Below are 12,510 nucleotides of genomic sequence, written 5' to 3' on the forward strand. Positions count from 1 at the left end.
AAATTATTCCGACTGAGGAAAAACTAACAAAAACATACAGAATTGATCACCTGTAAGGCTACATCTTAAAAAAAAAATAAATCATTAGATACCTCTGTACATAATGAGTTAGAATGGTGCGATTCAAACCTGGTTTTAAAATTTTCAATGAAACTCCTTTGTATCAGAATCCATTCCCATGATGTCAGAACCCCAAAATTCTCAAGGCCATATTGCAGCAAAGCAAAGGTTTTATTGGCTTGTCTCAAATATGAATATCCAGAAGTTAGAGACTGTCCTCCTTCAATGGGATTTTTATAATATAGGGAATAGAAAAGCAGGCATTCCCTCCTGCAGGTCAAGAACGTTCATCAAGAACGGTGTCATAAGAATGCAAACACTATCAAAGACAAAATGTGCATGCCAACTGACGTGAAATATTACATGAAGTGCTTCTGCATCTTTTCAAGAGCAATTCAAATATTTAATTTTTATAACTATATTTAATATTTTAATTTCTTAGAGTATGTTGTTTCAACTTTGTTAAATTGTTTCATCTTTAGAGTTAGTTTGGCTGTGCACGGACAAATATATCTAGAAAATAGCCTTACAATTTTCAGGCTTCCAATTTTTGCCATTTTGAAACGGCACAATTTTTAAATGGAAGAGAAGATTGTTTCCCAATCAACTTGCATTCCTGTACATGCATAGTGCACTCAACTACATACACTGGCTTTATTTCTCTGCACACTTGCTCTACACAAACATAAAACATATTGTTCTTAGTGCAAGTACACAGGAAGATGAGTGGACGTCTACCTCAAAAATGCAGATGAGCAAATATAGGCCCAAGAGGAGGTCATCCACTGCATCTAGAGAACACTTGAACTTTCTGAAATGTCAGTGAGAACTCAATTTTCCAGAGTATAATAAATGCTCTTTTACAGAGTACTTGTAGCCTTCACTTGGCCAAACATCACACACTTGAACATAATCATAGAGATGCCTAATCATGTAGTGCTGTAAACACATCAGAGAGTTAAAGCAGCATTTTATCTAATTTGCAGAAGTGAACATGCAGTCGTGAAAAGGAAAATGACATCTTTCATATCTGATGTGAGTTCTGATGCCTTGAATCTTTACACAAATTTATTTGAAATAAATAAATAAATAAATAAATAAATAAAAGGCAGTATATAAGAATACCATAGTTCTGTGATTAAATCAGTAGACATTTCTATTTTTCAAGTAGGTAGCATTTTGGAAATCAAACTTCCCTTACAAGAGACAGGTAAGCACGTGGTTCAGGTATCAGATACTATAAAATTGTACCACAAAGAAAAACAAGTTCTTCATTCTTCCAGGTTTTCAGATATTATTATTTTTTTAAATGAACTCGATACTTTGGAATTGTGAGTGGATCGTTAATTGTGATACTATATCCTGCACTTTTTAGTAATCTGAAGATTTTTATATGGCAGCTCCATCTATCTTTTGTTTCAAAAATAGCTACCCTTCATTTTTAAAAAGTTTTATTTTTATGAAAAACAGCAGTAATTAAATGGGAGTTTAGGATAGGGCCCTGCCAGGCATCCTCACTATAGAGCAATTAGTAGCTTGCTTTTGCAAAGGTTAGGGTGATGATTTTTCTGAATTGAGCCAAATTTCACACAGACATCTGAGCATTCATCTCTGTTATGTGTCAGCAGAAACACCATGGAGAATTTCTGAAGTTGGTTCCTATGCTCTCAGCAGGGACAGAAAATCCTATAGAAAGAGAGGAGATGCTGTGCAAAAGATGGGAATTGCTTTATTTTAGAAAAGGGACCTGTGAATTGTTCAGCTTGTACAGGGGGGTCCCATTAAACTGTATCTCAAAAGGAAAGATGGAAAAATGTTTAAATTACCAAAAACATATAGGAAAGTCTGCAGGGAAACTGGAATCTGGGCAATTTGATGAGAGGATGGAGTAGTTTGGCCTCTGGCATCATACAACTGATTTCAATGGTACCACAAAAGCTTCACCATCGCTGCAGCCCTGTTGGAGCTCTGGAGCTGAACAGAGCTTCCCTGATCTTCCACAGCCTGGGATCCAGGTCAGCCTCTTTTACAGCAAGAGAGAGATGCTCGGTATTATTGTAGTAATAGTACTTTACAGTATAGTTTTCAACAAAAGCAGTTAAGGACATTATTACTGAACTACCAGATGCTACAGAAATCTGCACTCAACTTTCTCTTCCCCTGGTATGATTTATCCTGCACAGGATATTGAACAGCCAACAACCACCAAAACAAAACATCCTAGAAACTGAGAGGTCAGCATGCACTCTCAATCAACTACAGTTTTTCTCGCTATTCCAACAAGAGACTCATTTATGGAATTTCAATGAACACAATTCAACAGACAAGACAAAAAATGCACAATCATCATCCTCAAAAAGTATTGCTGTTTGTACCATCTACTAAAAAGGTTCCCCTCAGCATTGCTTCATTTCTCTTTACGTTTTTGGTACCTATTTTACAAACAATATACATTGTGAAGAAATTATCTTTGTTGTCTGTGAAGAAAATTGAAAAATTACGAAAGCTCATTCCAGGCAGAGCAGCTCTACGTGCCTTAAGGCAACAGCAGTAAGATAACCAGGAATACTTCTGAACAGAAACAGGCAGTCTTGCCCATCAGATCCTGAGCCTAACACTGTCCACGCTGATAAAATTTCTCCATTTCACAATTGTAAGATTTTCTTCTAGTCTTACGATGCAAGAATTTTGTAGGTGAAAGGACAACATGTATGAAGACGTGACAAAAAAAAAATTTGAAATAAAAAATTTTGATCAAAAGAATGATACAAAAATTCATTTGCCAGTAATATTATTTCTAGCTTTTCATACTAATTCACCTTCTAAAATACACGCCGAGATCGTGCCTGGCAAGCAGTGACCCGCAGTAGAGGAACATCTCTCCCTGATGACAACGCAGCAGGAGCTTTCTTGCATACTTAAGAAGCTTTGCTCTGTGACAGTGGAAGCTGCTGCCAGACCTCTTCTATCCTCATTCACCTCTGTCTGCCCCTTGAAGATATCAGTGCAAAGCAGTGAATCTTAGAGGAGACAAGACTAACTCTATATGGTAACATAATTCAGTGGAAGGAAGATAAATTCCTTGAAGCATCTTCTTTCTCACACACACCTACTCTTGGGCCAGTCACAAGCTGGTGATTGATCGTTCACCTTCTCTTTGAACTGCAGAGCACAAGATCATAAGAAATAATTATGAGGACAGTACAGATATTCCTCATGATTAATTCACATTAAGGCTGTCTTAATGAATGAGATAAACACAGTAACTAATATATATTACGTGAGATGTCAGACATTAGATGTATTTAAATTTAGTGGAAGAGACTGCACATCAGACAAAAAACTAGAAATTCCTCATTTTAGAAAAAGGGAAGACCAATTTACTTTCATCTTTGTTTAGCTCACAACTGTTATTTTTAAAATAATTTTAAGGGGATACTTAAAAATATAAGGATCCTGGGATAGCAGCTTGAAGTGCTGGGTGCAGTCAAGTGCTGTGACTCCAACCAGCTCAAAAATGAAATTCTGAATGAAAGCTTTTTCTTGGGACATTTTAGCCCAGCCAGAGAAACAGGCTCTGGCATTTTGATGGGTCACATACATACATAATACACTTCTACAATCGCACCTGGATACCAGACATAGACTTGCCTATGGTTAGTAACTAGGTCATTGTTCAGTTCTGTGTTTTTTGAACCAGTTGTATCAGAGCTGAAACTATTCTGCAGACTTTTTTCATCCAGCTCTGAAAGGCTTTCAAAACGCATTTGCTTCAAAGGGTTTTCCTTAAGAGAGATTTTGTAAGCTTTTTGGTCTTTCTTATTATTAAGGCTCTGTGTCCAGGATTATACCATTCCTGAAAGCAGTCTCTAAAACAGTCCATTCTTTGCTCTTTTACACCACAAGTCTTCAACAAAGATTTTTCACAAAACTAGCTAAAATCTGTCCTTACCAATTTTTTCGTATTATATGAAGCTTTATCCTCAACTAGCTTAAATTACATTTTAACCATGTCAGGCATGTTTATTTATTTATTATTTTTATTTCCACTGTTTTCAAGTGGTCATCTTAGAAGACTGTATTTGGACTTCATATCACAACATCCTAAGACGGAGAAAGAAAAACTGGAGACTTCTGTTGGATTTTCAATGCTATTTCATTTCAAAACACTTCAAGAAGATCTTCACGGTTAAAAAAAAAAAAAAAAAAAAAAAAAAAAAAAAAACCATGCTGCAGAAAAGCGTTCAGTGAGCTGAAACCACATTACAAGAAATGCATTTTTAAGACTGACAAAATGTTGTCCAATTTCAACCGTACAAGTTACACCGGTAGATACAGGTAACTCTTAAGATAAAACATTTTGTGAAGACTTTAACTGTTATATCATGCTGCACTGAAGACTAAAATCACAGAATCACAGAATTTCTAGGTTGGAAGAGACCTCAAGATCATCGAGTCCAACCTCTGACCTCTGACTAACAGTCCCCACTAAACCATATCCCTAAGCTCTACATCTAAACGTCTTTTAAAGACTTCCAGGGATGGTGACTCCACCACTTCCCTGGGCAGCCTGTTCCAATGTCTAGCAACCCTTTCAGTAAAGAAGTTCTTCCTAACATCCAACCTAAAACTCCCCTGGCTCAACTTAAGCCCATTCCCCCTCGTCCTGTCACCAGGCACGTGGGAGAACAGGCCAACCCCCACCTCGCTACAGCCTCCTTTGAGGTACCTGTAGAGAGCGATAAGGTCACCCCTGAGTCTCCTTTTCTCCAGGCTGAACAAGCCCAGCTCCCTCAGCCGCTCCTTGTAGGACTTGTTCTCCAGGCCCCTCACCAGCTTTGTCAACAGACAAAATTCAACTCTGGTTAAAAACGATACAATTCTCATGAATTTCAATAGGAGTTATACATACACTGAAACCCAAATAAAGCACCAAATCCATTTCCCATGTTTTCACTGTTTGTGCCCCTTAGTTTTTACCACAATATGGGAATATAACATAATGTTTATGGTTGATATTTGTCCCTCTCAAATTTAGTATGTATTGAAAAGTGCCTTTAGCTGAGTATGTGCAATGGCATGGAAGTGCTCAGTGATCTGTTATATCTGTAGATGTCAAGATGCCTCACACCTTTAGCTTTATTTTGCATTTTAAAATACTCATTTATTATTGGTATTATTATTGAAATGCCATTACTAATATTTTATTACTAAAACATCAGTAGAGCATTCACTTAATTATAAAACAGCAGAAGGTTTTGCAGCAGTAGCCATTTGCATCTTTCAAACCCTACCCCTCAACGATAACAAAAGTCTTGCAGCAGTATTAACTGAGCTCTTGTGCGTGATAAACCACTATTATTTTAGGGAACTGTAAAACTTTATTTATGAATGGTTATATGATATATGCCAGAAGACTGACAGGATGTTTTGCAGGAAATCTCTTCAATGATCATTTCTGTAGTTCTTGACTGCAATTTTAAATTATATAACCTTCACATTGCGTTTCACAGCTTTCTATATGTAATTAAAATGGAGTGGCAGCTATGCTGTAGTTAATGCTGACTGTTGTTTTCTGTTTAAAGGTCAAGTCTATTCTAAAATCCATATTCTTAGTGAGATTGTCTTGAAAATTTGCTGTATCTACTTAGTATGCAGAGCAGTGGTCTAAATTATGATTATTTGTGGAAGAGGTTTCTAAGAAACTCTTCTATAAATAAAGGATAAATAAAGCTCCTCTAAACCATCTAAATGTTACAAAAATCACAGGATCCTTCTCATTTGTGTGCATGTGTTATTCAACCTATAGCCCTAGCCATCTGCAAATTGACTGCAGTTGCTAGGGATTCATTTTAGCTAGTGCATGTCTCTTTGGAGAAGAAATTTTAGAAAATGTTAATAAAGATAATAATGAACTAAATTGGCATGCCTAAAAGAATTAAGTATACACTTGTATCAAGATTCCCCCTAGCTTGATATTTTTCACCAATGTGCCATCACAAATGACTGGAAGACTTAGGGTGAGATGCTGTGATTATTTAATCTGAATTATATGCACTCTCTGCCTTTGGAATTCAAGAAGTGCAAGTAAGCATGCTGCAGAAGGCTCATTTGGAAATTTTGCCTGGGGATAAAATAACCTGGGAATATTTTTAAAATATTCTAAAACCAAACTGCTGAAACCAATCTTAATTCAGAAATACTGTTAAGGAAATTACTACTGATTAGCTAGAGGGAAGATTAAAAAATAATAAGGGTGCACTAATAACATTTGCAGCACAAAGAAACCAAATCAAATGAAAGCAAGCTGTTGGGTCAAGGAGTTCCTGATGCTTTGTCCCTCCAGAGGAACTCATAACTTTTTGTTACAGAGCTAGAAATATAGACAATTTAAGTACTGCAAGGCAACAGAGGAGTGCTGCAGTACTGCAAAGACTTAGCAGAGAGAGAAGGGGACTGTAGGGCACACAGTCAATAAGATTAGAGGAACTGGTGTCCAAGGAGACGAAGACTCCCATCTTCCTGCACAGAGTGGAGAACCTGTGAAAGAAAGGGACGGATGGGGAAATAGAAATCTCAGCACAGCCATGGGAAAATGGGTTATCTGATGGAGTGAGCAAACCCCCTCTCCTTATGCAAAATCTGGTGGGAATCTGCACACTGCTACCCTTATTCCTGCCTTTCCAGGATTGAAAAATGGTGAGATCACCACTAAATGAGCTTAACATATGGGTTTGCACTTCTTGTATCATTCCAGGTTGCATTAATCTCTGTGGTGGGTTCTCATTTAGCTGAGAAAACGTCACTGAAACAAATGAACCAGAGCAGGCTGATATGTTATCAACAGATGTAGAGCATCTCTTCTGCATACTGCAGACACAGGGGCAAACAGTCGGCATTCTCACTTCTCTGCCCCTCCAAAACAAAGATATTGCTGGCTGAGCTGGGAACAAAAATGCCTAAAAGCAGCAGACATTTGGAACAGAGACATGGGTAGTCAGTCAGAGCACATGAATGATGGCAGGGAAGCAAGGTGAAGCACTGGAGTCCAAGCAGGCAGGGAACAGGGATGGAGGAGAGGCTGAATCATAAAGGAGAGGTGCTGGGTGTTGGGAGAGCTGCTTTGGAGATGGGTATGATTCACTTCCATCCACAAAGTCTTCAGATTCCTGTCCACATTTATATTCCCGTTTCAAGGATTCTTCACGCAGCACGTGCCAATACTTGTGCTGGTCTTGCATCTGCCCCTGCTTCTTGAACCAGCATGGTCCTTTCAGGGTGTGAGGTCCAAGGAACGGAAAGCAATGTTTTCCCAGACTTGCTGAGAGTGTCCATGATAAAAATGAAAAAATAAATAAAAACAGGAACAACAAAGACCTAACAGGGAGCTGGTGCAGCCCACAGGGAGATGTTTTTCCTGAAGAATTAGAGGAATACAGCAGCGCATAAGGTAATGCTACACAACAAAGGATACTAAATATCTGTTTAAGATATTAAAACAGATTTAGGATTGCTAAAGTTTCTGTGAACACTTCCATAAAGCAAAAAGTGAATAAACTTTAAATCCTTGAAGTGAATGTGAGGAAAACTTCAACTTGCATAAAACTTTACAAATAGAGAATGCAAAGTAAAGATCATCTTCATTTTGCTTTAATTAGTCCAGCCTCGAATACTGTCTCAGCACACCATGACATCTGCCAGTATTCTCTTTACTGTTACTAAAGGAACAGGGGGCATTGCAGAATGGGCACGGACTGCTTGTCTTTGCCTGAAATTCTCTGCGGGCCTTCTCGCAGCCATGCACCTTCTGCCGCGGATCCATCCCAGGCATCACTGCGCTCATGCTTCTCTGCACTCAGGAGGATCACCACTGCCTGCTGGTTACAAGGCACACCTGCGCTGGCACGACTCACAAATTTGGTACCCAAAGAAGCGCACAGTCTGCACAGGTTCCCCAAACCTCTCCTCGGACCACAACAGCAGCTCTCTGGCTTGTCCTTCCAGCACCTAACAAGGACAGCACACACGGCTCAGCTCGTGAGGATGATCACACAACACAGGCAGGGAACAGCACATTCAGATGCACTGCGCTGCACCTGCTTGGAGGCTGGCTAGGTGCTGTTTGACAGCACATTTTCCTTTAACGCATACATTCGATGCCGTGCAGTGTCCCTTTTTTATGCACTGTGGGCCAGAGTGGCTTTCCCATTTTCATTAAGCAGACAAAAGGCTTAAACACTATAAAAGGTGGTTGGTATTTAACTTTTCATAAAAATATATTTCAGGTATATCACTCTTTCTTTAGGCTGACCTGGTCTATGGTATATTATTTACATAACCACTGCAATATCTATTTTAAAACTGACAAGACAGCTCTCTCCAGAACTGTAGGCTGCCTTGCCTGTCACCGTGATGGGTAAACAGTGTCACCTTTTCAGGGCCCAATGAATTATAAAGAAGTAGTAAAGTGCACCATCCATCACAATGGCACTAAGTAGGTTTTTGAAGTAGATTTCAGATATCACAAATGCTGTTTAGACTGTTACCAGAAAGCACAAATTGGACGGCTCATATACAATGGCCATGTGATGAATGGACATGACAGGTCGTCAAAGAAAATGAGTCCCGCTATTCTACAAATAACCTTGTCAACATGAAAGTAGAGCTGTACCTCTGCTGGTAGACAGACTGCAATGAGCTAATGGTTTTACGTGCTTGAACTTCTTGCAAACCAAATATACAAATGAAGTACAATGGAGCAGCGGCATTCAAGCAATATTAGCAATTCAACCTGATTATGTGACACATAATAGAAATTTTCTACTAAGGATGTGTCACATTTGAAAGAAAATTATTCAGATTATGAGTAGCTGTTACAAGAGTATCTTTTTTGCAGGAAAACCCTCGTGATTTTGCAATCACGACCAACTGCAACATATTCAAAATACACAATTTGTAGTTCCACTGCAAGCAATCAAGTCACCTTCTGATGGCTGAATCCAACAACAGACACCACCTGCTACACCTCATTCGAAGTTTTTCTACCTCCATTACTTTAAATAGTAAAGATTATTGTGTATGATAAACAAACAAACAAACAAAAAAAAAAAAAACAAAAAAAAAACAAAGGTTAGATTGCTACTAATTTCTCTGTAGACTAAATAAACAGGCAAATTTCCCTTTTAGACAAAATTTGATTTAAAGACATTTAGGGTAGACTTTTCAAAGAATAGAAGAAAACATCTCTGAGGGTGCTAGGTATCTCAAAAACTGACTGTAAAATTGTGCACAGGGAGCCATCCTTTGACTCAAATGCAAGCTCCCAAGGTTTTTGTCAAAGCCAAGGAACATCCCTGTTGATAGTATACAGGCAGTGTATGTGGTCATTTCTTCAGAATTCAATCACAGAGAAAAGTGTCTAGAAGTGGTACATGTGTTGCTGGTAATAACGTCAAAGATTCTCCCTAGTACATTCAATTTCCTTTAATCTGATGAATTTGCTAGCAACGCATTTATTTTCATGAAATAAATCTCAAAGGCCACAACTGTACTTTTATCTCATTACAGCTACTCTTATTAGGTTACTGTGAGAAAGTATATACTGAGTGATAAATGTGATAAGCTAAACCCATTCATTAGTACTTTTTACTTGCCCACAGAAAAGTTGAACTGTACACGATGCAAGTTAAGACTTACCATTGCTTACTTCATTTCACTTCTAAACATCAAGCCTCAATACGAAGTTATTATTTTATGGGTTTATTCATTGATAGAGCCCTAGTACAGAGGCTCTACGGTGATAATGAGCATGAAACTCAATCTGGAAAACAGTGCACAAAACCACAAGATGGAGAGAAGTCTTTCTCCCAGAGGAAAATGAGAACTCCAGTCCTCCTTGTCTCTGGACTAAATCCTTTGGACCAAAAGGCTTTGATACTTTCCAGAAGGACAAACTGAAGCAGGATGAGAAACTGGAGGATATGAATTTCTACCAGCCCTCAAATTTCTGAATGTCCAAATTTCAAAATGATGTCAGTAGTCCATAAAATGGGCTGGTTAACATGATGCAACTTTCACCATTTTTACTCATTCCAAGATTTTCACAATGCATTACATTTTATCAATAAACATTATGGGCAAACACTGTCACAAGCAAAAACAAAGTGAATAACAGTTGAATTTTACTGCTCGAAATTCAGTAACTGATATGCAATATAAAATATTCATAAAATATAAAGATATTTTGGAAGAGCTACCCTCCAAAATCAAGACCAACTTTTCCTACATAGTCTTTTAACTTTTTAAGTCATGAAAATGAACTAAAAAAGAAAACTAATAAAGAAAACTAAGACATAGTCACCACTCACACCCCCCTGCATCACTGAAGGTAATATATAGTATTTTAAAAAGGAGAAATACAACAGTACATTTACATTGAAATTCTTATATTTCAGAAATATACATTGAGGTTTATGCTCAGACAGAAAATGTAGATCATGACAGCTTTCATATTTTCACACCCAAACAACAAGTACCAATTCATCAACTGAGATACTTATTAAAAACAAAACAAACAAACAAACAAAAAACATAAACCTAACACCAACACAAGAAACCTTCAGGTTTGATTATTTTTTAAGTTTGACTTGAGATTTTTACTGGTATTTATCACAGTTAACTTAAGGCTGGTCAATTGTCACGTTTACTTTGCCAGCCAAGTTCAATGGAAGCTGACTATTTCAACACAAATGACAAACAGTTGCGTTACCTCAAGTGTTCCTTTGGCAGAGTAAGCTGCATATGAGTACAGAAGGTCTTGGCTATGAAGAGTTTTGGTCCCTCTGTTGCACTGCTGTCCATCAGGATAAAAGCATTCGCCGCTGTTTTTCAGAGTTATTGTGTTTGAAGTAGAGCCCGGTAGGTCAAGCAAAACAGAATAATTTACCAGCTGGACATCTTCAAGGCCATAAGAAGTCCATTGAACCAGAATTTTCGTTGCAGTGTCTACATCATCTTCTCTAGAGAACGGTAACAAATCTCTGGGGAACAAACAAGCAAACAGTTTTCACGTTACTTCCCACCAAGACACTTGCACCTTAACATGCAGCAGTCTACATTACTTGAATGAAACATGGGATTCATGATGGATCATCAAACGTGCATAAAAAATGAATCACCTTTCCTTTTCTTTGCAAATAATTTCTTACCATTTAAAAGGCAAACATAACCACTTTGGGGGAAATCAAAGTATGGAAAAAATGTTTATAGGAAACACACCCAATTGAAATGTAAAGAATCAATGGAAATTATCATAACAATTGTTTCAAAATTCATCTCCATGGATCTGCTTAAATTTCTGACACCATCAATTTAATCAACCATTTAGTAGAAAAGAATGCAGTCTGAAGTAATATTTCAGTGACTTCAGGGAGCGAGTGGTGTGGAAAATTAGTTATGTTTGGCTTAAAATCATCAAGTAACGCATATTTGCTAAGCAGAATGAAACTGTTTCCCCAAATATTGTGTTAGTTGTGCAAAGGCGTTCCTCAGACTTCCCACCTGAGCCAACAGCTTGGCATGCACACAACATGAGCCTAAAAATTAATTTGGCAGTATTGACCAGATGGGCCAACAGGGCCTTGAGGTAGGTTGGTTTGGGTTTATATCACTACCGGGCTTGTATCACTGTACAACACCTGCTACCAGACAGATCATACATGTAGGACAAAAATGGTGACAGCATGGAAGGGCCATCCTCCTGCTAGCAAGTGCTAGAAAGTCCCAGATGTAGAAAGTATTTTATGGATAATTTTAGATGACTTACTTACGTAAGCAAAGTAGGACACAAATAAAAAGCAGCATTATTCAAAAAAAATGTGCTATCTAAATGCAGTACAAAAACTTAAGGAATATTTGTTGAGTTTCTTGAACATGTTCTATTTTTTTGTTGATATTGCTAGATTGGAAGCTCTCAGGATTGAGGGACAAAATTAAAGGTAATGGTTTTCAAGCACAAATACAGTGATACTGCCAGGAAGTCCTGTTCACAAACTTTGCTTCACAGAAAGATGATTTTCAAAATGATATTTAGATGCTTTACCATCCTCAAAAAACCCTTAGAACTTTAAAAAGTACCCCAGCCATCCTGCACACACTAAAACCAATATTTGATAATGTATATTCATTTTAAAACCATTACTGCAGGTGATAGATATTTGAGAATCCCACCAAGTGCATGCTTGCATTTATAGACACCCTGTGACACTGAGCCATGAGCTGCAGAAACTGCAGGCAGGGCAGAGCAGGCTGACCATGCCAGGGTCTGCAACAGCACCAAGGAATACACCACCAAGGAACAATTATGATGGAAAGAAAGCACAAAGAATCCTCATCTACCCCAACACAACAAAGCCTTAAAAAAAAAAAAAAAAAAAAAAAAAAAAAAAAAAA

The 12,510-nt window shown here is 37.9% G+C and overlaps 1 protein-coding gene across 1 annotated transcript in view; it reads right to left on the reverse strand.

Annotated features, from left to right (window-relative positions):
- Window positions 1-12,510, reverse strand: part of NAALADL2 (N-acetylated alpha-linked acidic dipeptidase like 2) — a 328,471-nt gene that overhangs the window by 181,018 nt on the left and 134,943 nt on the right. The window contains exon 4 of the mRNA XM_032193291.1: window positions 10,829-11,099. Within this exon, the coding sequence (XP_032049182.1) occupies window positions 10,829-11,099 (271 nt within the window). The remainder of the gene's footprint in view (window positions 1-10,828; window positions 11,100-12,510) is intronic.

The sequence above is a fragment of the Aythya fuligula genome, chromosome 9 (genome assembly GCF_009819795.1).
Source record: "Aythya fuligula isolate bAytFul2 chromosome 9, bAytFul2.pri, whole genome shotgun sequence".
NCBI classification, from domain to species: Eukaryota; Metazoa; Chordata; class Aves; order Anseriformes; family Anatidae; genus Aythya; species Aythya fuligula.